This window comes from Oncorhynchus mykiss, chromosome 25 (genome assembly GCF_057628025.1).
Source record: "Oncorhynchus mykiss isolate SJ-2025 chromosome 25, ASM5762802v1, whole genome shotgun sequence".
In the NCBI taxonomy this organism is placed as follows: Eukaryota; Metazoa; Chordata; class Actinopteri; order Salmoniformes; family Salmonidae; genus Oncorhynchus; species Oncorhynchus mykiss.
Window position 1 is genome coordinate 48,298,642 of NC_143046.1, and position 26,517 is coordinate 48,325,158.

General features: G+C 41.2%; 1 protein-coding gene across 4 annotated transcripts in view; it reads right to left on the reverse strand.

Annotated features, from left to right (window-relative positions):
• Positions 1-5,231: 5,231 nt before the first annotated feature.
• babam2 (BRISC and BRCA1 A complex member 2) overlaps positions 5,232-26,517 on the reverse strand; it is a 198,737-nt gene continuing 177,451 nt past the window's right edge. The window contains exons 1-5 of one of the 4 annotated variants that reach the window (XM_090220432.1): positions 16,300-16,936; positions 13,855-13,936; positions 9,002-9,084; positions 8,723-8,876; positions 5,232-7,415 (exon numbers count right to left, since the gene is read on the reverse strand). In XM_090220432.1, coding sequence (XP_090076558.1) covers positions 7,352-7,415; positions 8,723-8,876; positions 9,002-9,084; positions 13,855-13,936; positions 16,300-16,513 — 597 coding nt within the window. In that variant the 5' untranslated portion in view covers positions 16,514-16,936 and the 3' untranslated portion in view covers positions 5,232-7,351. Of the gene's footprint in view, positions 7,416-8,722; positions 8,877-9,001; positions 12,065-13,854; positions 13,937-16,299; positions 16,937-26,517 lie in introns of those variants that run through there. The other 3 variants (XR_016491855.1, XR_016491854.1, XM_021584324.3) reach the window with 3 other exon arrangements.

Below are 26,517 nucleotides of genomic sequence, written 5' to 3' on the forward strand. Positions count from 1 at the left end.
ATAACAAAAGTTTATCTCAATACTTTGTTATATACCCTTTGTTGGCAATGACAGAGGTCAAACGTTTTCTGTAAGTCTTCACAAGGTTTTCACACACTGTTGCTGGTATTTTGGCCCATTCCTCCATGCAGATCTCCTCTAGAGCAGTGATGTTTTGGGGCTGTTGCTGGGCAACACAGACTTTCAACTCCCTCCAAAGATTTTCTATGGGGTTGAGATCTGGAGACTGGCTAGGCCACTCCAGGACCTTGAAATGCTTCTTACAAAGCCACTCCTTCGTTGCCCAGGCGGTGTGTTTGGGATCATTGTCATGCTGAAAGACCCAGCTGCGTTTCATCTTCAATGCCCTTGCTGATGCCAGTCCCTGGCGGCGTAGTGTGTTACTGATGGTAGGCTTTGTTACTTTGGTCCCAGCTCTCTGCAGGTCATTCACTAGGTCCCCCCGTGTGTTTTTGGGATTTTTGCTCACCGTTCTTGTGATCATTTTGACCCCACGGGGTGAGATCTTGCGTGGAGCCCCAGATTGAGGGAGATTATCAGTGGACTTGTATGTCTTCCATTTCCTAATAATTGCTCCCAGAGCAAGCTGCTTACCTATTGCAGATTCAGTCTTCCCAGCCTGGTGCAGGTCTACAATTTTGTTTCTGGTGTTCTTTGACAGCTCTTTGGTCTTGGCCATAGTGGAGTTTGGAGTGTGACTGTTTGAGGTTGTGGACAGGTGTCTTTTATAGTGATAACAAGTTCAAACAGGTGCCATTAATACAGGTAACGAGTGGAGGACAGAGGAGCCTCTTAAAGAAGAAGTTACAGGTCTGTGAGAGCCAGAAATCTTGCTTGTTTGTAGGTGACCAAATACTTATTTTCCACCATAATTTGCAAATAAATTCATAAAAAATCCTACAATGTGATTTTCTGGATTTTTCTTTCTCATTTTGTCTGTCATAGTTGAAGTGTACCTATGATGAAAATTACAGGCCTCTCTCATCTTTTTAAGTGGGAGAATTTGCACAATTGGTGGCTGACTAAATACTTTTTTTGCCCCACTGTATGTACTGTACCTCCAAACAAGGTCTAAATAAAAAGCAACCTAAAATATATATATTTGGCATTGCCAATGTAAATCACTGATTATAGCCTCACACAGGTCGGAAGTCTACAACACTCAATAGCTCAATACATTGCGGAAGACGCATTCTTTTGGTTGTTTGTACATTTTTATTTAGACCTTTTTTGGAAGTACATACCAGCCGTACCAGGAGTAAATATAGATAGTTGCTCAGCGAAACTCCATAATTGGTGACCAACGATTGCAGTGCTGGTGAATGGGAGTTTGAGTCAGAGCGTTCTGGGCGTTAGAGAGGTATTTAAACGTGAGGTCACCAGGAAGTGACATTTCGATGACCTCTCACTTGCTCCTCCTTCCTGTGGCTGTGCAGCCAAAATAGAAAGAACATTGTGATGTTTTTGTCTCTTAATTTGTCCTGTTGTTAAAGGTTCGTAATGTGCAAAAAGTACAACGTATGTCTTAAGCTACTGAGATAGCTACCATTGTTAACTAAATGCTTTATGAGTTTCATGACGATTTTGTAATGTTTATTGAGCGAGTTGGAAAAAGTGTAGACATTGCCAGGGGCTTAGCTAGCTGCTAGGGGTAAAAGCTAGCTTTACCATTGTGTTAATACGTTTTACTCACTAAAATACTGTAGCTATTTCTAGCTATGAGTCTGAAATTGGGAATTTTATTTGAATGCAATGAATATGAATCTTTGTTAAACGTATTCTATGCGCTAACGTTACATCTGGAAAATAATATGTTAATATTTTCTTTAATATTGTGTTGTGTCACTGGTCTGTTTTTTAATAAGTGAGGCATATTTATAAATGCTTTATGAATATAAAAATAGAAATGATAGTACATTGACTGCAAAGACCTTTAATATTGCTGATGTAAATTCCTGACATTTAATCCTAGTAAAAATTCCCTGTTTTAGGTGAGTTTGGATTACCACTTTATTTTAAGAATGTGTGATGTCAGAATAATAGTAGAGAGAATGATTTATTTCAGCTTTCATTTCTTTCATCACATTCCCAGTAGGTCACGCCCTGACCATAGAGAGCCCTTGGTTCTCTATGGTGTTAAGGTCAGAGCGTGACTGGGGGGCTATTCTAGTTTTCATATTTCTAGGTTGGTGTGCTTGATATGGTTCCCAATTAGAGGCAGTTGGTTATCGTTGTCTCTAATTGGGGATCATATTTAGGTAGCCTATTTTCCACCTGTGTTTTGTGGGATATTGTTTTGAGTTAGTGCATGTTGCACCTCTGTAGTCACGGTTCGTTGTTTGTTTCGTTCATTCTTTGTTTTGTTGTGTGGTTCACTTACTTTAACTAAAAAAAGATATCGAACACAGATCACGCTGCACGTTGGTCCGAGTATGTTCCAACGAACGTGACAAATACACTCAATTAGTATTTGGTAGCATTGCCTTTAAATTGTTTAACTTGGGTCAACTTAGCCTTCCACAAGCTTCCCACAATATGTTGGGTGAATTTTGGCCCATTCCTCCATGACAGAGCTGGTGTAACTGAGTCAGGTTTGTTGGCCTCGTTGCTCGCACACGCTTTTTCACAAATCTTCTATGAGATTGAGGTCAGGGCTTTGTGATGGCCACTCCAATACCTTGACTTTGTTGTCCTTAAGCCATTTTGCCACAACTTTGGAAGCATGCTTGTGGTCATTGTCCATTTGGAAGACCCATTTGCGACAAAGCTTTAACTTCCCGACTGATGTCTTGAGATGTTGCTTCAATATATCCACATAAGTTTCCTCTCTCATAATGCCATCTATTTTGTGAAGTGCACCAGTCCCTCCTGCAGCAAAGCACCCCCACAACATGATGCTGCCACCCCCGTGCTTCACGTTTGAGATGGTGTTCTTCGGCTTGCAAGCATTCCCCTTTTCCCTCCAAACATAACGATAGTCATTATGGCCAAACAGTTCTATATTTGTTTCATCAGACATTTCTCCAACAATTACGATCTTTGTCCCCATGTGCAGTTGCAAACCGTAGTCTGGCTTTTTATGGTGGTTTTGGAGCAGTGGCTTCTTCCTTGCTGAGTGGCCTTTCAGGTTATATGTATATAGGACTCGTTTTACTGTGGATATATAAATACTTTTGTACCTGTTTCCTCCAGCATCTTCACAAGGTCCTTTGCTGTTGTTCTGGGATTGATTTGCACTTTTCACACCAAAGTACGTTCATCTCTAGGAGACAGAACGCATCTCCTTCCTGAGCGGTATGACAGCTGCGTGGTCCCATAGTGTTTATACTTGTGTACTATTGTTTGTACAGATGAACGTGGTACCTTCAGGTGTTTGGAAATTTCTCCCAAGTTTGAATCAGACTTCTGGAGGTCTACAATTTGTTTTCTGATGTCTTGGCTGATTTCTTTTGATTTTCCCATGATGTCAAGCAAGGAGGCACAGGGTTTGAAGGTAGGCCTTGAAATACATCCACAGGTATACCTCCAATTGACTCAAATGACGTCATTTTCATGAATTTTCCAATATGTTTAAAGGCACAGTCAACTTAGTGTATGTAAACTTCTGACCCACTGGAATTGTGATACAGTGAATTATATGTGAAATAATCTGTCTTTAAACAATTGTTGAAAAAATTACACAAAGTAGATGTCCTAACCGACTTTCCAAAACTAAAGTTTGTTAACAAGAAATTTGTGGAGGTTGAAAAACGAGTTTTAATGACCCCAACCTAAGTGTATGTAAACTTCAGACTTCAACTGTAATTACCATGAAGTGCTTAGCTAAATGTTATAAATGTTTCATGAATGAGAAAATTTATTTGACTTTACTTTGACTACATGTGTGCATTATAGACCAGTACGACCAACTTAACTGTGATGTGTGGGGCTGTTAATGAGTTATGACCCTCAACTACACGATTTGATCCGTAAAATTGACCCTGAGGATTCAACCCTGTGGGAATCATCACGCACCATTGACCTTAGTGAGAAGAAGGATCAGACGGTGGGGGAAATGGGGCTGGTACAGGCTAACTTATATATCAGCATGATTTTCAAAATGTGGTTTGGCCTTTTGGCATATTCAGTAATACTGGTATGGCCATAATGACAACAGCCATAATGACACTATGGTGTCATTGTAATAATGCATCTATTAAGATACACAAATATGAGCTTTTGCATGACATAAATGTGCTATACATATGCTATGGATATATTTAATTAACCTAATGCGGATCATAACAGATCAGCTTCTGGTCATTCTGAAAAAACCCCTTTGTCTCGAGTTCTCTCCTCTCGTCTTTAAACCTGTTATAACATGTTCATGAAATGCTTATAGATGTGTAATAGATGCGTTATGATATGGAGAGGAAAAGTTAATCGTGACCAATAACTGAGGATGGATCAACAACATTGTAGTTACTCCACAATACTGCCCTAAATGACAGAGCATGCATCTTGTTTGCAATAAGGCACTAAGGTAATGCTGCAAAGAATGTGGCAAAGAAATTAACTTTTTGTCCTAAATACAAAGTGGTATGTTTGGGGCAAATCCAACAGATCCCCGAGTACCACGCCTCACAATTTCAAGAATGGTGGTGGCTGCATCGTGTTATCGGTGTGCCTGTCATCGCAAAGGATTAGGGAGGTTTTTTTTTAGGATAAAAAGTAACAGAATAGAACTAAGCACAGGCAAAATCCTATAGGAAAATCCGTTTCAGTCTGCTTTCCAACAGATACTGGGAGACAATTGTACCTTTCAGCAGGACAATAACCTAAAACACAAGGCCAAATGCACACTGGAGTTGCTTACCAAGATGCCAATGAATGTCCCTCAATGGCCGAGCTAAAGTTTTGACTTAAATCGCTGGCTGTTTAGCAATGATCAAGAACCAACTTGACAGAGCTTGAAGAACATAAAAAATACTAATGGGATGTTTTTTCTTTACAATCCAGGTGGGCGCTGAGATTACCCAGAAAGAATCTTCCACTTTGACATGAGTATTTTGTGTAGATCACTGACATACAATTACAATTAAATCTATTTTAATTCCACTTTGTAAAACAACAAAATGTGATGTGTGAATACTTTCTGAAGGCACAGTACATTTAGCACAGGCCAGAATTCACAGTGCATCTCAGTGGCTTACAATCACATCAACTTTGAAAGAATGTATTTCTGGACAGTATATGATTTGAGGGTTTATTGGGAAAATGACTGATTGAGATGTTGGTGAAACAAAAATATAACAGAAAAACATAATTCAGTAAAAACTGTCATGTAGTAAGTCAAAATACGATCACAGGTTTTTACAGTATTCTCCAATGTACTAAGGAGGACTTCTCAAGGCAAGGATTAAGACAAGTGTAGAACGTAATCAGGTAATGAATGGTAAGATCAAGGTTTGGCCCCACCCCACTGTTTGATATGAATGAAGATGAACCGCTGATCTTGATCTTTCCCACATTGAGCTCCAGTCAAACAGTTAAAGGGGAATAAACCCCTCTAACCCATTGTTGAATTGTCTGTCAGAGTGCTCACCTACAACTATGTTATGCAGCTCCCCACTCACTGCAGCGCTAGATAGAACTTTGTGGAATAACACAAATCGACAAAAATATTAAACTTTTGGTCACAGCGAATATACTAAATTCGGGAAGCCCAATCAATTGTGAGAAATGTCTTAAACATTTTCTGTGATCAATTTGGGTAGCAGATTCATCCTTTGACCTTTTCTGAGATCTCTGCCAAGCAAGGATGAAAGGAGCCAACCTGATCCCGCCTCCCACTTTTAACCATGCAACCCCATTGGACATCATTCCACCTGCCAATTAACATTGCCCATCTTCCATCTCTGACTGTAGGCTACATCAATTGTTGCATGGTGTGATCAGATCATTACGGCAAAATATATATACAAACATATATACTAAAATGAGAGGGAAAGACTAGTGAGTGTGCAACATAACGTCCACTTCATTGGATGACACATATGGGCTATACGGCTCATTTATGGAAGATATGTTTTATTAAATTGTAACTTCACTACAGCAGCCAGCTGACAGCGAACCTATCCATGTAAAATAATTTCCGTTGCAGATTTAATAGATAGCCTAGGTACTGATGCATGCATCTATGGAAATGTGATTTATGCTCACTTTCAAACTTTTCATTGGGATTGATCACATATGCTATTATTACATTTATTATTAGCCCACATTTACATTTTCTAAATCGGTAGACTATTGACAATGATTTACTAAATGATGCAAGCGATTTGCCTTGAGCGAGCAAGAGAATGTAATAATGTAGGCTCATTTTATAAAATGGAAAAGTATTCTTGTATGTTTTCAGACTGGAAGGGTTCGAGCCTGGTTAAAAAACCTTATAGCCTACTGAGCAATATATTACAAAATACACCAGCGACATCATTTAGGAGATAAAGGTTGTGAGAACAGTGTTTCTGATCAGATCAACTATTATCTTCTAATGTATTTGTGTGGCTATGCCATCTTTAGAGCACAGCATTTTCTGCTTGGTTTACAGAGCATTGAACATGAGAAATTATATATAGGCTACCACCTAGGTCTGATGACGCTTCTGACGATAAAGTTAAAGGTGTGTTTTGTTGGGTTATGTGCTAAAGTCTGATGCAGGCTATTTTGAAAATTGCCAGTGTATTGGGTTTATGAGGAGTCCCCTCGTGCGTGCGTTGCTGCTTGAGCAGTAACCTTCACGAATCTTGTATGATCACTGTTAACTAAAGTTGATTATTTTCGTGTTATTCATCAAAGTTCTATCTAGCACTGCAGTGAGTGAGCAGCTGCATAACCAGGTGACGTAGCTCTCGCTCTAGCTCTACCTCACTGTCCCTGACTGAGAAAGGTGAACACTTTGACAGACAGTCCAACAATGAGTCAGAGGGGTTCCGTTATTCCCCTTCAAGGGCCCTTTTCCAGTTCTCTGACAAACACTCTGAAGATCAGAAGTGACGTCTGCTTTGAAGTTGTAACACTTTGGCTGGGCAAGCCCCACATCTGTCTGTTGATGTAACAAGTGGTTCTGACCTACTACTCCAAACCATTTTAGTAACAGCTTTTCAGTACTTTCATTCCCTCTAGTTTTAAGAAAGGAGAAAAAACAACTTAATAAAATGGAAAAACAGACAGTGTAGGAAAAAGCATGAAATGCTCAACGTGGCGTTAGAGAGTACCCGTACAGTAAGCACATTATCACTATCATGCAGTCCATTCACACACAAACACACACGCACATGCTCACACACGAACACACTGCTGTACTTCAGTCCTAGAGTTTCCCAGTGGCAAAGGCCCCTTCCTGAAACTGAGGGATGAAGCTCTTGAAGTATGCTCTGTGGAGAAAGATAGACAGATAGAGAGAGCGAGAAAGAGAGCAATAAAAGTCATTTAGACAGATACAGATTCACTGGAAGTGCACCAGTACTTATCTGACCATAAAAGCAAAGCACCGGTTTGCTCTTTCAGCAATAGAATACTGACTTTCCTTGGAGACCGGCGATATAAACAAAGACAATGACATATCTATTCCATGTAACCATCAACTTTGGGACAAAACCTCTGCTTTTATAGTTAAGCATTCCTGTTCTGTGCAAAGTAAGCATGGTCAGCTGGAGATAAGCAATTAAACAACAAACAGGGTTAACTGGTTCATGTTAAAAAATAAAAAAGGTAGAGTAGGATAAAGTTGGGAGAGCCATACATTTATAAATCATATCACATCTATTTTGCATACAAATCTTCACCACGGTGTGCGTAGTGTTATGCCTTTTCGATGAAAGCAATTAGGTGGTCGTACTGTTATTGTGATCATTAGTGCGACAGGGATTTTTTTGCATTATTATCCCAGATTAGTTAGATTGAGATAAAATGTATTTGGCGAGGGAGAGCTGGTCCAAAGATGGTAGCAGGTTCAACAGCTTTGCAAGTTTCTTGCTAACTAGTCGTTTACAAAGGCCTTAACAAATTAATTTGATTTTTATCATTATCATCCTGTATTATGGATAATTATACACTAAAGTGTACAAGACTTTAGGAAACAGACTGACCAGGTGAATCTAGGCAAAAGCTATGATCCCTTATTGGTGTCAATTGTTAAATCCACTTCAATCAGTGTAGCTGAAGGGGAGGAGACAGGTTAAAGAAGGATTTTTAAGCCTTGTGACAATTGAGACATAGATTGTGTATCTTTGCCATTCAAATGGACATGGGCTTGACAAAAGTTCCTTTGAACGGGGTATGGTAGTAGGTGCCAGGCACAACGGTTTGAGTGTGTCAACAACTGCAACATTGCTGGGTTTTTCACGCTGGGTATCAAGAATGGTCCACCAACCAAAGGACATCCAGACAACTTGACACAACTGCGGAACGCGAGTCAACATGGGCCAGCATCCCTGTGGAACGCTTTTGACACCTTGTAGACGGCCCGACGAATTGAGGCTGTCCTGAGGGCAAAAGCGGGTGCAACTCAATATTAGGAAGTCGTTCCTAATGTAAAAGTGCACTCAGTGTAAGTCATTATTGTATGGTATAGTGGGTCATACTGGTCATTGTTGGAAAAAGCATGATACAGATCTAGGATCAGCTTCCCCTCCCTCAACCCTAACCATTAGTGGGGGGGATGCAAGACTGACTGTCTTACTTGGCTCGCTTGGCCATCTCGTTGCCGTCCCAGCGGGGGCTGTAAGGGTAGGACTTCTGCACCTGCGAGTACAGCTGCCCACTGTTGGTGAAGTGGTACACAGACTGGAAAGTCAGAGTGGGCTGGTCCCGCGGGAAGTACAGAGGGAGGTCCACTGGAGGAGGAGAGGGGAGAAGGGGAGAGACATAGGGGAGAGAAAGAGAGAGAGATAGTGAGAAAGAGGTGACGTGGGGATCAATGTAGGAAAGAAGTGTGTGTGTGTGTTTGTGTGGAACTCACCATGGACAAGGAAACAGAAGTCTTTCCACATGAGGAGAAGAGTGAGCTTGGTGAATCCCTCTGCATCGTACTCCACCACCCCCCTGCAACATGCATGCACGCACACACACGCACGCACACCTTTCTTATATAGACACTGTAATGTGTCCACATGCCCCATACTAATCAAATACAATGCCACAAATGTGCTTGCTAAGAAGAAAGTAGCACTGCCTATACATGCTCCTAACTTAATGGGTAAAGCTTTTTTATTTTATTATTATTATTATATATTATTATATATATATTATTATATATATATATATTTTTTATTAACCTAAACAACTTCTCAGCAAAGCAGAGCCCTCTTCAAATGCAGGGGCTTTCCAACACTGAAGAAGGTTCTGCGTTGCTGAAACGTTGGTTAGGTTTACCCATTAAATTGGTGGGAGCAACATTCCCTGTAAATATTTTCGGTACTGAGCAAATTTCAGGTCTGCTGAGTACAAACTTGAACGTTGTCAAAATTCTGTGCAACTTCCAGCACGCGTTTACTGTGAACAGAGGCTGTACCTGCTTTAAGTTACAGCTTTAACAGTGGCCATGTGTGCTACTGTGGCTATTTTATCATAATGTAGGTCTTCCAAAGTGGCCTACCATCAGAAACAACGAAGCAAATGTATTTTATAACATTTTAACATGGAAATAGCTGTTCTATCATTCAGCCTACAGTAGCAGCCAATGTGTGGTGTTAAATTTAGGCCTACATTCCCTGAGACACGCAGGGCTTGACATCAACCTGTTTATCCACTTGTCCTTCAGACAAGGAAGTGACTGAAGAATGTTGTTGTTTTGTTTGATGCAAGAAAAAACTTCACAAAATAGAAAGCATTATTATTCCCATACCATTATTACAGAGAATCAGACAAATTATGCTACCCTCTGCCTATCGCTACTTAGCTTATTCAAGCCTGTCTCAAAATACAACGCTGCCCCTTTAAGACAAAAAAAAAGCTATTTACCAGACGCGCTTTTAAAAGATGTCTAGAAATGTTTATGTTTTGTGCCCTTGTAGGAAGCAATCACTCCCCTATCGCTGACTACAAATGATCTATAACTGGGCTAATAACTCACTAACTAGCAAAGGATATTAACAAAATGTGCACACGTGGCTACATGCAGCTCTCACTTTGATCTGAAAACAAGTGCATCCGCATCTACACACGACCGATTCATGCTGTAAACACAGTCCAGTTCAAAGTAAATAGCACAGATCCATAAATGCCACAGATCCATATACGGCAATAGAGTACGGGCTGAGTTGTGCATGTCAATGCAATAGAATCATACTCCGATGTGTTCTGACTACAACAAAATCTCTTGCACAGTTAATTTTGTTTCAGTATGTTACATTGAAAGTGGCTAATATTGCGTTGATTTAACCACAATTGCCACAGTAAAGGGAAATGTTGATAGTGTTAACAGGGAAAACTCTAGAACAGTGGTCACCAACCCTTTCTGAGTCAAGATCAAATGCAAACCGATATCTACCGCTCAGATCTTTTTTTAATATGATTTAAAAAACGTAAGCCTAACCAATTAAAAACAGTACTGTAACAATGAGGTTTGTGCAGTAAGCTATAGGCCCAATACATAATCACAGCATAATGGCTGTGGTTATATGATCACACCGGTAATAGATGCGTTGTTGTATTACTTGTGAAGCACAGCTGAGTGAGCATACATTTCAATAATTTGCTTTTTATTTTACTGGGCTGATGGTGCCTGCATCTGATGATCAGTGTCAGCAGAGGGAGAGAGCAGAAGTCTGAGGGTCTGCCTCAACATCCCTCCTCTCTCCCTTTCCTCCACTGACACTGACCAAAAAGGGACACTCGTCTTCCAGCTGATGGGGAAACTCGAGTCGCACCGCATTATTTCTGAATTATTCCTTGATATTAAAATAGACCCAAGAAGTTAAAAATAACAACAACGCAAGCCTATAGATACACTTTCCTTCTCATTCATTACGGCTGCAGTGCTTGTTGTAGCGCTGAGTGGAAATAAGAAGATTGCGCGTTTTGTGGCTTATAAAAGTGTTGAATACAAAGTGTTGACAGTGCTCAGTAAGAACTTCAGCATGAACTCACTCATAAAAACAGCATCGCTTTGCTGCATTCGCTGGCAGCCTCTCTCTTGTCATGGTTTTAAACATTTTGAAATCTCACAGTAACTTTCTTTTGTCTGCTACTTGACACGGTCATCTGAGCCATCCGTTTTGCCAGCCGTAGGCTTACAGCGCACTTGATTTGTTCTCTGGGCCAGCCGAGAAGGTAGGATTTGTACCGTCAGACACATGAAATGTGTGGCAACAGTTGGCTTACTCGGCGCGCAGGGCAGCTGAATCGTCAGTGGTGGAAAAAGTACACAATTGTCATATTTGAGTAAAAGTCAAAGATACCTTAATATAAACTGCCTCAAGTAAAAGTCACCCAGTAAAATACTACTTGAGTAAAAGTCTAAAAGTATTTGGTTTTAAATATATTTAAGTATCAAAAGTAACAGTATAAATAATTTCAAATTCCTTAAAAAAATTCATTATAAAAAGAAACGTCCCTTTTTTAGGACCCTGTCTTTCAAAGATAAAAATCCAAATAACTTCACAGATCTTCATCGTAAAGAGTTTAAACACTGTTTCCCATGCTTGTTCAATGAACCATAAACAATTAAAATGAACATGCACCTGTTAAATGGTCGTTAAGACACTAACAGCTTACAGACGGTAGGCAAATAAGGTCACAGTTATGAAAACTTAGGACACTAAAAGAGGCCTTTCTACTGACTCTGAAAAACACCAAAATAAAGATGCCCAGGGTCCCTGCTCATCGGCGTGAACGTGCCTTAGGCATGCTGCAAGGAGGCATGAGGACTGCAGATGTGGCCAGTGCAATAAATTGCAATGTCCGTACTGTGAGACGCCTAAGACAGCACAAAAGGGAGACAGGACAGACAGCTGATCGTCCTCGCAGTGGCAGACCACGTTTAACAACACCTGCACAGGATCGGTACATCTGAACATCACACCTGCGGGACAGGTTACACCAGTTACACCAGGAACGCACAACATCAGTGCTCAGACTGTCCACAATAGGCTGAGAGAGGCTGGACTGAGGAACTGTAGGCCTGTTCTAAGGCAGGTCCTCACCAGACATCACCGGCAACAACGTCGCCTATGGGCACAAACCCACCGTCGCTGGACCAGACAGGACATACAGTGAAGAGAACAAGTATTTGACACACTGCCGATTATAGCAGGTTTTCTTACTTACAAAGCATATAGAGGTCTGTAATTTTTATCATAGGTACACTTCAACTGTGAGAGACAGAATCTAAAACAAAAATCCAGCAAATCACATTGTATGATTATTAAGTAATTAATTTGCATTTTATTGCATGACATAAGTATTTGATTACCTACCAACCAGTAAGTATTCCGGCTCTCACAGACCTGTTAGTTTTTCTTTAAGAAGCTCTCCTGTTCTCCACTCATTACCTGTATTAACTGCACCTGTTTGAACTCGTTACCTGTATAAAAGACACCTGTCCACACACTCAATCAAACAGACTCCAACCTCTCCACAAAGGCCAAGACCAGGGAGCTATGTAAGGACATCAGGGATAAAATTGTAGACCTGCTCAAGGCTGGGATGGGCTACAGGACAATAGGCAAGCAGCTTGGTGAGAAGGCAACAATTGTTGGTGCAATTATTAGAAAATGGAAGAAGTTCAAGATGACGGTCAATCATCCTCGGTCTGGGGCTCCATGCAAGATCTCACCTCGTGGGGCATCAATGATCACGAGGAAGGTGAGGGATCAGCCCAGAACTACACGGCAGGACCTGGTCAATGACCTGAAGAGAGCTGGGACCACAGTCTCAAAGAAAACCATTAGTAACACACTACGCCGTCATGGATTAAAATCCTGCAGCGCACGCAAGGTCCCCCTGCTCAAGCCAGCGCATGTCCAGGCCCGTCTGAAATTTTCCAATGACCATCTGGATGATCCAGATGAGGAATGGGAGAAGGTCATGTGGTCTGATGAGACAAAAATAGAGCTTTTTGGTCTAAACTCCACTCGCCGTGTTTGGAGGAAGAAGGATGAGTACAACCCCAAGAACACCATCCCAACCGTGAAGCATGGAGGTGGAAACATCATTCTTTGGGGATGCTTTTCTGCAAAGGGGACAGGACGACTGCACCGTATTGAGGGGAGGATGGATGGGGCCATGCATCGCGAGATCTTGGCCAACAACCTCTTTCCCTCAGTAAGAGCATTGAAGATGGGTCGTAGCTTGGTCTTCCAGTATGACAACGACCCAAAACACACAGCCAGTACAACTAAGGAGTGGCTCCATAAGAAGCATCTCAAGGTCCTGGAGTGGCCTAACCAGTCTCCAGACCTGAACCCAATAGAAAATCTTTGGAGGGAGCTGAAAGTCCGTATTACCCAGCGACAGCCACGAAACCTGAAGGATCTGGAGAAGGTCTGTATGGAGGAGTGGGCCAAAATCCCTGCTGCAGTGTGTGCAAACCTGGTCAAGAACTACAGGAAACGTATGATCTCTGTAATTGCAAAAAAAGGTTTCTGTACCAAATATTAAATTCTGCTTTTCTGATGTATCAAATACTTATGTCATGCAATAAAATGCTAATTAATTACTTTAAAATCATACAAGTTGAAGTGTACCTATGATACCTCTACATGCTTTGTAAGTAGGAAAACTTGCAAAATCGGCAGTGTCTCAAATACTTGTTCTCTCCACTGTATGTGATATCTATGTTTTTTTCTCACATACATGGGCGCACACACATACCGCAGACTCACATTCCAAAGTGACTGAGAAAGGCAGCAATGTACTCTCTCCTCTTGTGGTAGCCTTGAATGACATACTGCACCTGAGGAGGGAAGGAGGGAGGGAGAAAAATGAATACCTACTTGATTACCAGGCAAATACCAGCTGAAACAGAACTGTACAATACTAAAACGTAACTTTTGGGGTTGGCATCTTGAAAAGTTAAAGTCAACCTAATACACAGAAAATAACATGCTTTTTATTTCACACATTTTTCCATTGTATCATTTTCTATTTAAATCACTTACTCAATTGAGTGACTTGAATTCAAATTTACCAAGGAGGACCCTGGTTGGTACATACAACCTCTCAGGAAGACGAGACCATATCATTTGAGCATCAATCAATACTCCGACATTATGCGTCAGCGTTTTTAATGAGTCAGATATCAAAGAGCTGAGATGTCAAACTATAAAGTGTATCAGAAGATAAGTTACGCACGTTTACACTCGGGGTCAGTCGTCAACCCAGTGACCCCTTAGTGACGCTAATAAGCATGATGGCTGTGGCAGTTTTGTGACACAAACAATCAGGGATTTATATTAATATGGTCACCTCCAAAATTATTGGCACCCTTGACAAAGATGAGCAAAAAAGACCATACAAAGCAAATAACATAAGTACTGAGCTATATTTTGTATACTCAACAAAAAGTACACTAATACATTTGCTCAGAGAAAGATTTTGTTCAATAAGCAATAGTTTTTCCCTACAAAAAGATACGTGTTATTGGCACCCTTGTAAACTCAGCAAAACGTCCCTTTTTCAGGACCCTGTATTTCAAAGATAATTTGTAAAAATCCAAATAATTTCACAGATCTTCATTGTAAAGGGTTTAAACACTGTTTCCCATGCTTGTTCAATGAACCATAAAGAATTAATTAACATGCACCTGTGGAACGGTCGTTAAGACACTAACAGGTTACAGACGGTAGGCAATTAAGGTCACAGTGATGAAAACTTAAGACACTAAAATAGGCCTTTCTACAGACTCTGAAAAACACCAAAAGAAAGATGCCCAGGGTCCCTGCTCATCTGTGTGAACGTGCCTTAGACATGCTGCAAGGAGGCATGAGGACTGCAGATGTGGCCAGGGCAATACATTGCAATGTACTGTGAGACGGCTAAGACGGCGCTACAGGACGGACAGCTGATCGTCCTCGCAGTGGCAGACCACATCTGCACAGGATTGGTACATCCGAACATCACACCTGCGGGACAGGTACAGGATGGCAACAACAACTGCCCGAGTTATACCAGGAACGCACAATCCCTTCATCAGTGCTCAGACTGTCCTCAATAGGCTAAGCGAGGCTGGACTGAGGACTTGTAGGCCTGATGTAAGGCAGGTCCTCACCAGACATCACCGGCAACAATGTCGCCTATGGGCACAAACCCACCGTCGCTGGACCAGACAGGACTGGAAAAAAGTGCTCTTCACTGACGATACGCAGTTTTGTCTCACCAGGGGTGATGGTCGGATTCGCGATTATCGTCGAAGGAATGAGCATCACACCGAGGCCTGTACTATGGAGCGGGATCGATTTGGTGGTTGAGGGTCCGTCATGGTCTATTGTGGTGTGTCACAGCATCATCGGACTGTGCTTGTTGTCATTGCAGGCAATCTCAACGATGTGCGTTACAGGGAAGACATCCTCCTCCCTCATGTGGTACCCTTCCTGCAGGCTCATCCTGACATGACCCTCCAGCATGACAATGCCACCAGCCATACTGCTTGTTCTGTGCGTAATTTCCTGCAAGACAGGAATGTCAGTGTTCTGCCATGGCCAGCGAAGAGCCTGGATCTCAATCCCATTGAACACGTTTGGGACCTGTTGGATCGGAGGGTGAGGGCTAGGGCCATTCCCACCAGAAATGTCAGGAAACTTGCAGGTGCCTTGGTGGAAGAGTGGGGTAACATCTCACAGCAAGAACTGTCAAATCTGGTGCTGTTCATGAGGAGGAGACTGTTACTTTTGATTTTGACCCCCCCTTTGTTCAGGGACACATTATTCCATTTCCGTTAGTCATGTCTGTGGAACTTGTTCAGTTTGTCTCAGTTGTTGAATCTTGTGTTCATACAAATATTTACACATGTTAAGTTTGCTTAAAATAAACGCAGTTGACAGAGAGAGGACTTTTCTTTTTTTGCTGAGTTTATATCATGCCTGCTTTAAGTCTGGTTTTGGGGTGGGTGGGGGGGTTGATTTGGTAGGGGATCCATGTGTGTTCTGTTATGTCTTATCTGTATAATCATAAAAAATATTGGCCCCCGTTTTCAATACTTGTGTATGTGCACCCTCACCTTGCAAAGTTAACGGCACTGAGCCTTTTTATAAAATGGTTTATGAGATTGGAGAACACATTGGGAGGAATCTCAAACCATTCCTCCGTATAGAATCTTACCAGATCCTTGATATCCTTCGGTGCGCTTATGGACTGCCCTCTTCCATTCAAACCAGGTTTTCAATGGGGTTTTTAGTCCAGAGATGGCCATGCAAAATGTTGATTCTGTGGTCAATTGACAATTTCTTTGTGGATTTTGATGTGTGCTTGGGGTCATTGTCTTGCTGGAAGAGTTCAGCCTCATGGCAGAGGCGATCACATTTTCAGCAAACATTTAATGGTACTTAGTAGATAGAGTTCATGACCTTAAGAAGGGCCCCAGGACCAGTGTAAGCAAAACACCACCATATTTTACAGTAGGTATGGAGTTATTTTCTGCATTTGCATCCTCCTTTCAACGCCTAACTCACCGTGGTATACGTGGCCAAAGACCTCTATTTTTGTCTCATCTAATCATAGCACCCGATTCCAATCCAAGTGCCAATACCGTTTAGCAAACTCCAGGCATTTACATTTGTTGGCTGCTCACAATAAAAGCTTTTTTTCTGTCAATCCTTCCAACGAGCCTATTGGCATAGAGGTTAGCGTCTAATTGTAGATTTGGAGAGCCCAAGATTCGACCAAGTTCTGTAATTCTCCAACTGTGGCCCCTTGGAATTTTCTTTGCCTTCCCCGAACCATCTTCCTCACTGTACGTGGGGACAAGATACACTTGAGTAGTTTATATAGGATGGCTTCTGTCAAACTATCAAAAAAATTGTGTGATTTATGAGGGGGGCGAGACTTACGCCTACGATTTGAATATCACACCCATGTGATTTCACACCAGGATGTGAGTATCACACCCACTGTTCTGAGTAGCTGGGGCTTCACACTAGGATGTAAATATCACACCCACTGTTCTGAGTGACTTTGTAGGTACTTACAGTTCAAAACATGTTGCATGTCCAAGACTCACAGTTGAAGACACCTTCCTGAGTTATTGGAGTGATTATGGCTTGTTTTTAAACTAAAACAAAAAAAAACATACTATTTGCTGTGATGATACTTAACCTCTAAAAGTCTAAGCCTTTGGGGAGGGGGTTCTACTAATCTAACATATGGATCACTTAGCTATTTGATTTAGAATTTTAGGACCCCCCCCTGTATGTATCAACAAAAACAATATGTAAAAACGATTTGATAAAATATGGCCTTTACTACTTATAGCCCATAGAAATGTATTGAATAACACATTCATAAATGTAAAACAGACAGTCAAAAAATAAATCCTAAGGAATAAGGTTTTGAAGTGTCTGTCCTATATCTAGGCAATATATGAAAGCCCAGGAAATATTGTTGTTTCTTGGACACATATTTAATCTCCATTATTATTGGCACAAAACTACCTTCATACTTCCATTCATTTTTTAAACTGGTACCGGGTTACCTTCATACGAATCCTGAGCCATTTATGGGGGTCGTAGAGCAGAACGGAGAACACCATTGTGTTCGTGAGAATCTCATCTTTCCATAGAGTTATATTAGTAGGCCAAACGGTTCGGACACTCACATCGGTGGTACTGACTTTAGACGAGTCCCTTGGGGCTTGTGGGGGATCAAAGAGCGAAACAGAGAACACCCTCGTGTTCGTGAGTGTCTCATCTTTCCAGAGTGGTCATTTTGGTGTGAAGGCAAAACGGGCGCAACAGACGTTTTCGTGAGAAGAACGATTTTCAGGATGTCTCATGGTCTGACAAACACCACTGTAGCCCATGCAACAACAAAAAAAGATTTCTCTAGGTGCCACTGACAGATTTTGAAGGGGATTTTTAAAAATTATGTTACTTAGATTGACAGGCGCATCAATCGACTCTTAAGGATTACATTTATTTCCACATGCAGTGTCTGCATCACTGTGTGTGTGGAACCGGTGTGAGAGGCTTGTTGTGATCCTGTGGGTAGTGTATTGGGCTATATGTAAGACAAAATACTTTTGATCAAGTAGAGTCCTTGGACAAATGTGGGACAAAGATGTGTTTTGCTCTTGATCAGGGGTAATGTATTAGGCTATTTGGTGACCCAAAGGTCTATTGTGACTTTGATCAAGTTTGTGGGGTGGAGAGAAGGGCGGTTTTGCATGTGGAAACATGAGTGGGATGTGTGTTTTGGGGGTCCGGGTTGAAATCCAACATTGTAATCAAACTGGTTGGAGGTAGGTTTAAGCTTCGTTGAGCATTCACACCAGGCCCAGTGGGGTATCAACAAGCAGTTGTTTGGACTTTCAATTATTTTTTTTACAATTATGTGGAACATTTTCACAACTCTTAGCACACAAATCTAATCAGATCATCAAAATGGCTCATGTATCAAAACTTTAACCACATTTCAATTGACTTAAGTACCTCAAACATTGTGACACTGTACATGAGTTTTATGATATGGAAATGTGAAGTTCACATTTGGATTCACGGAATACAGGAGGGTAAAATCTGCATAAACATTGTTGATTCGCTGTCCCCCCAAGACAAGACGGCCCCTCTCTATACCTTTTGTAATTGGGGGGTGGTTTGTCTGGACTTGTAACTGTAGCCTGGTTTTGAACAGAGTGAATATGTATCCAAATTGAAAGAGTGATTTGGTGCGGTGAACAAGTGATTTTTTTTTTTGTACTCAGTCATTCGAAAATGTGCTTAGAGATTTGAAACATGAGCCACTTCGATGATCTGATTTGATTTATGTGCTTAGAGTTGTGAAAATGTTCCACTAAAGCGATTTAATAAAAAAATAAAAAAAGTCTAACTTCCAAGGCTCAATACTTCCAAGGCTCAGTGAAGTCCAGGCAACTGCTTATTGATTCTCCACTGGGCCAGATTTGAATGCACTGGAAGGCCCAAGCCTACCCCCAACCAGTTTTTTAGGCATGCAAACAAGGCATTACCACTCCAAAAAGTCAGGAAAGTGTCTCCAACTGTGAATCTTGGACATGTACCTTTTCCAAACAGAATTAAATTAACCCTGCATATTTTAAATTCACAACTCGTGTTATTAATAAAACAACTATTTGAAGCAACTAAGCCATTTTAGAGTTGAACTGTCCAGACCCACATCACCAGCCCCTGCCGCACTAATACACACAAACCCCTCTCCTGACGAGCCCATCACAACTCCAAGCATTCTCACTGGTTAAGGAAATTGGACAATGGGGTATAGTTGTCATGCTCAAACATGGAACCTCCATTCTAACTAAACCATCACATCAATCCCCACATCACCATAGGCCCCAATACAATAGCCCCTTGATCAACACAGTCTCTGTCACCCCACCAACACCTTTCACAACATGTCTGCACAGACACTAGGACCCTTCTTCACATTCACAATACTGTAATCTGATCAGTGGGGTGTGTTTACATAAAACACACGGTAAAAATAAATAACAAGGGTGTCATTCACATCCTGATGTGAAAGCACTGGCCACTCAGAACAATGGAGGGGATATTTAGGTGCCTTATTGCTATTATAGACGGGTTACCGCGTTGCGTCCTGGGTAAAGAACAGCCCTTAGCCGTGGTATATTGGCCATATATCACAATCCCTGAGGTGCCCTATTGCTATTATAAACTAGTTACCAATATAATTAGAGAAGTAAAAATAAATGTTTTGTCATGCCCGTGGAATACGGTCTGATATACCACGGCTGTCAGCCAATCAGCATTTAGGGCTCGAACCACCCAGTTTATAATTACATACAGCACGTGGATGTGATATTTACATCCTGGGTGAGATATTAAAATCTTAGGCGGAAGTCCCGCCTCCTCATAAGTCACAAGATTTGATTGATTGACATAAGCCGTCCTATATAAACTACTCACTTGCGTCCTCTACCAGGCAAGTTTATCACTGTTCCAGTGGTTTTAAACTTTTAAATGATTGCCCTAATAGTGGTAAGTGGCATATTATGGAAGCAATTTTTTGTACCCATTGCCTGATTTATGAAGGTCAACAACCATTTGTCTCTTTTCATTTGAGAGTTCTTTGTCTTTCCCCATGGTGATGGATCGCAAATGGATTTTGCATGTTTATACCCAGTGAAACAGGAAGCCATGGAAGGCCACAATACAGTTCCTGAAGCTGAGATTTACCTAAGTAGAATGTTAATGCAGATAAAATGTATTTTTATTTTATTTATTAAAATCTTTAGTGGTGCCAATAACTTTGAAACTTATCTTGTTGAGAATTGATTTTATTTCTTGTTAAACAAAATCTCTTTCTCTGAGTAATTGTATTATTATAAAATAAAAGGTAAAAAATATTTTGCATACAATATAGCTCAGTATTTGTAATTTATTTTATACAGTCTTTGCTAATCTTCATCAAGTGTGCCAATAAGGTGCATACGGAAAGTATACAAACCCCTTAACTTTTTCCACATTACGTTACAGCCTTATTCTAAAATAGTTTAAACAGTTTTTTCCCCTCATCAATCTACACACAATACCCCATAATGACAAAGCAAAAAAAATAAAAATGTCAGACCCTTTATTCAGTACTTTCATGAAACACCTTTGGCAGTGATTACAGCCTCGAGTGATCTTGGGTATGACACTACAAGCTTGGCATACCTGTAATTCTTCTCTGCAGATCCTCTCAAGCTCTGTCAGCTTGGATGGGAGCGTCACTAGACAGCTATTTTCTGGTCTTTCCAGAGATGTTTGATCAGGTTCGGGCTCTGGCTGGGGCACTCAAGGACATTCAAAGACTTGTCCCATGCCAATCTTGCGTTGTCTTGGCTGTGTACTTAGGGTTGTTGTCTTGTTGGAAGGTAAACCTTCGCCCCAGTCTGATGTTTTGAGCGCTCTGGAGTAGGTTATCATCATGTACTCCAAGCAGGCTGTCATGTGCCTTTTACTGATGAGTGGCTTCCATCTGGCCACTCTACCATAAAGGCATGATTGGTGGAGTGCTGCAGAGATGATTGTCCTTTTGGAAGGTTCTCCCATCTCCGCAGAGGAACTCTGGAACTCTGTCAGAGTGACCATCGAGTTCTTGGTCACCTCGCTGACCAAAGCCGTTCTCCCCCGATTGCTCAGTTTGGCCGGACGGCCAAATTTCTTCCATTTAAGAATGATGGAGACCACTGTGTTCTTGGAGACCTTCAATGCTGCAGAAATGCTTTGCTACCCTTCGCCAGATCTGTGCCTCGACACAATCCTGTCTCAGAGCTCTACAGACAAATCCTTCGACCTCATGGCTTGGTTTTTGCTCTGACATGCACTGTCAGCAGTGGGACCTTATATAGACAGGTGTGTGCCTTTCCAAATCATGTCCAATCAATTGAATTTACTACAGGTGGACTCCAATCAAGTTGTAGAAACATCTCAGGGATGATCAATGGAAACAGGATGCACCATAGCAAAGGGTCTGAATACTGAATACGTAAATATTTTTATATTTTTAATAGCTTTACAAAAATGTCTAAAAACCTGTGTTTTTGCTTTGTCATTATGGGGTATTGTGGGTAGAGCTGCCGCTTTCAAGGAGCGGAACTCTAACCAGGGAGCTAATAATAAATCCCGCTATGCCCTATGACGAACCATCAAACAGGCAAAGCGTCAATACAGGGCTAAGATTGAATCGTACTACACCTGCTCCAACGCTCATCGGATGTGGTAGGGCTTGCAAACTTCCGGACTGCAAAGGGAAGCACAGCCACGAGCTCCCCAGTGACATGAGCCTACCACACGAGCTAAATAACATCTATGCTCACTTCGAGGCAAGCAACAATGAAGCATGCATGAGTGATCTCAACCCCATAGAAAATCTTTGGAGGGAGTTGAAAGTCAGTGTTGCCCAGCAACAGCCCCAAAACATCCCGGCTCTAGAGGAGATCTGCATGGAGGAATGGGCCAAAATACCAGCAACAGTGTGTGAAAACCTTGTGAAGACTTACAGAAAACGTTTGACCTCTGTCATTGCCAACAAAGGTATTGAGATAAACTTTTGTTATTGACCAAATACTCATTTTCCACCATAATCTGTAAATAAAAAAATTAAAAATCCTACAATGTGATTTTCTGGATTTTTTTCTCTAATTTTGTCTGTCATAGTTGAAGTGTACCTATGATGAAAATTACAGGCCTCTCTCATCTTTTTAAGTGGGAGAACTTGCACAATTGGTGGCTGACTAAATACTTTTTTTGCCCCACTGTATGTAGTACATCTAGTGCAGATTGACAAGAGGAAATGCAGATTTATTATTTTAATTTTTTTTGGGGGGGGGGTTAATTATCTTTATATTATTATTATTATCTCTATATCCACAGTAAAACGAGTCCTTGCAAGCCAAAGAACACCATCCCAACCGTGAAGCACAGGGGTGGCAGCATCATGTTGTGGGGGTGCTTTGCTGCAGGAGGGACTGGTGCACTTCACAAAATAGATGGCATCGTGAGGAAGGACAATTATGTGAATATATTGAAGCAACATCTCAAGACGCAAATGGGTCTTCCAAATGGACAATGACCCCAAGCATACTTCCAAAGTTGCGGCAAAATGGCTTAAGGACACAAAAGTCAAGGTATTGGAGTGGCCATCACAAAGCCCTGACCTCAATCCTATAGAATATTTTTGGGCAGAACTGAAAAAGTGTGTGTGAGCAAGGAGACCTACAAACCTGACTCAGTTACACCTGCTCTGTCAGGAGGAATGGGACAAAATTCACCCAATTTATTTCGGGAAGCTTGTGGAAGGCTACTCGAAACGTTTGATCCAAGTTAAACCATTTAAAGGCAATGCTACCAAATACCAATTGAGTGTATGTAAACTTCTGACCCACTGGGAATGTGATGAAAAAAATAAAAGCTGAAATAAATAATTCTCTCTATTATTATTCTGACATTTCACATTCTTAAAATAAAGTGGTGATCCTAACTGACTGAATTTTTACTAGGATTAAATGTCAGGAATTGTGAAAAACTGAGTTTAAATGTAGTTGGCTAAGGTGTATGTAAACATCCGACTTCACCTGTAGGACCACAAAGGTACATTTCTCTAGAGGCAGAATAGCAGAAGCCTGAGAAAGACACATCCTTGCAGATGGTACTTGAGGTGTGGGCCACAATAACAATATACAATAAACAAGGGTATTGAACAGACGTTCAGACTCAGGCTCAAAGAACTTAACAATCAAATTAGAATAAATATACATTTGGTGAAAGAGCAAATTGTCTACCCAAGATCTTCCAGATGTGTAAATTAATTCTGCTACAGTACCAAAAAACATGCACGAAGGTGCCAGTATCCTCTACACATTTGAAACATAAATGTGATGCATTGAAAAACATTCTGTGAAGGTGGACAGGTGTAAAGTAGGTTCTATGAAAACATTTGAAATGTAGTTATTGTACGCTTATGGAGGTGCATTTGGGGTTGACCTTTTTGCAGATAGAAGTCCAGTCTTCCTCACCTAATGCATGTTCAATGTCACTCTCCCAAACATGTCTCAATGCATCATAGGAGGCGGCACTTCTATTCAACAAAATATAATAAATCAGAGATTAAACCTCTCTGAACAGTAGGATTCGTAAATAGTTTTTCAACTTCAGTAATTTGAAAACGTAGTTTATCAACTTTCTTAGGACCCTCTATGAAGTGTCTAAGTTGTAGGTACTTAAAACAACTTAAAAAAAAAGTCAAAATAAGTTTGTATCTGTTGGAATCATTTAAGAGTGTTCTGAGTAAATAAAGGCATAAGGTCAGCGATACCCTTTGTCTTCCAGCCCAGAAGTCCAATACTCCTCATTTGGGGGGGAGTCAGGATTAAGGGCAATCGGTGACCAGAGTGATAAATGGTCTGAAATCTGCAAGTATCTCCTCGCATCTTTCCAAGCTAAGAGTGTATTATGGACTGTAAAATTGTCAGAAAGGGCCTAGATCTTTTCAAAGCTATTAAAAAAAGGTGAGGAAGCTACGGCTCTTTGATGACATGCTATTAATTCCATCCCAACCCAAAGTGAGTCACGTCTGTCTAGGCACCAACCAATCATGTGCTTGATCTGAGCAGACCAGTAATATAGTTGCATATTTAATAATAATGCAAATTATTTACTTAAAAATCTTACAATGTGATTTTCTGGATTTATGTTTTAGATTCCGTCTCTCACAGTTGAAGTGTACCTATGATACAAATTACAGACCTCTACATGCTTTGTATGTAGGAAAACCTGCAAAATCGGCCGTGTATCAAATACTTGTTCTCCCCACTGTATGCCCAAGTATTTAAAGTATTTTTCAGTCAATTGGAATGGAGATATCGTTTCTAAGTTGATTGTTGAAAGGATATTCAAAGGTAAAGCCATGGATTTATCCACATACATTTTGTAACCATGTGTATGTGACAAATAACATTTGATTTGAACCTGACAGGTTACCATATTCAGATATGATGTCCAGGAAAATGGTGCCGACAGATAGGGCAGCTGTGCTTCTTGCTCTTAAGCAACTTCGCAGTATTTTTTTTGTGTGTTATTTCTTACATTATTAGCCCAGATTTTTTTTTAAATAACACAGCCGGGAAAAACTTTTGGATATCAGAGTGGCGGTAACTCACCTTTGTTCGTACCCCGTAGGGCAACTGAACTGATTCCAGGTGCTGAGAAGTATCCGGAGTGGACTTCTAGTTTGACTAAGGAGGAGCGCACACCATCCACCGCATCCGAGTATATTACTTGCTAATGTTCAGTCTCTGGATAATTAAGTTGACGAGCTCAGGGCAAGGATGTCCTTCCAGAGAGACATCAGGGATTGTAACATACTCGGTTTCACGGAAACATGGCTCTCTCAGGATATACTGTCTGAGTCTGTACAGTCAGTTGGGTTCTCAGTTCATTGCGCAGACAGGAATAAATATCTCTCCAGGAAGAAGAAGGGCGGGGGTGTAAGTTTCATGACTAACTACTCATGGTGTGATTGTGATAACATACAGAAACAAGTCATTTTGATCACCCAACCTAGAATACCTCACAATCAAATGCATTACCTCTCAAGACAATTCTCTTCGGTTATAGTCACAGCCGTGTATGTTCCCCTTCAAGCCGATACAACGACGGCCCTCAAGGAACTTTACTGGACTTTATGCAAACTGGAAACCACATATCCTGAGGCCGCATTTATTGTAGCTGGGGATTGTAACAAAGCAAATTTGAGGAAAAAGCGACCGAAGTTCTATCAAATATTGACTGTAGTACTCGTGCAGCTAAAACACTCGACCACTGCTACATCCAACCTTCCGGGATGCCTACAAGGCCCTCCCTCGTCCTCCCTTAGGCAAATCTGATCACGACTCCATTTTGCTCCTCCCTTCCTATAGGCAGAAACTCAAAACAGGAAGTACCCGTGCTAAGAACTATTCAACGCTGGTCGGAACAATCGGATTCCACACTTCAAGACTGTTTTGATCACGTGGACTGGGATATGTTCCGGGTAGCCTCTGAGAATAACATTGACAAATAAACTGTGACTGAGTTTACCACTGATACGGTGACTGAGTTTATCAGGAAGAGTATAGGAAATGTTGTACCCACTGTGACTTAAAACCTACCCTAACCATAAACCATGGATAGATGGCAGCAGTCACGCAAAACAAAGTGCAAACCACCATTTAACCATGGCAAGGCAACTGGGAATATGTCAGAATACAAACAGTGTAGTTATTCCCTCCGTAAGGCAATCAAACAGGCAAAACATCAGTATAGAGAGGAAGTGGAGTTGCAATTCAACGGCTCAGACATGTGACGTATGTGGCAGGATCTGTGGGCTCTCCTTCTCTGTGGCCGACTTGAGTAAGACATTGAGGATCAGCGAAGTGGAGGTGTTGTTTCCTACCTTCACCACCTGGGGGCGGCCCGTCAGGAAGTCCAGGACCCAGCTGCACAGGGCGGGGTTCAGACCCAGGGCCCCGAGCTTAATGATAAGCTTGGAGGGTACTATGGTGTTGAATGCTGAGCTAAACACGTGTATGTGTCCAATACAATTTGATTTACTGCAGTGACAGAGGTCTCTGGTTTGGACATGTATAAAAGCACATCATCAGCAAATAACGAAATTCTGAAATTCTTTGCTCTTCGTCACCCACTGATGTTATTACTTACTATACCTTATTGCCTCAGCCAGTGGTTCTATGACTAACGAAAACAGAGCAGGAGATAAAGGACAGCTTTTACGTCAGCCCCTACCGATAGGAAATCTTTCTGATAGTTTACCATGTGTTAACTGTTGCTGATGGGTCAGAATAAAGTA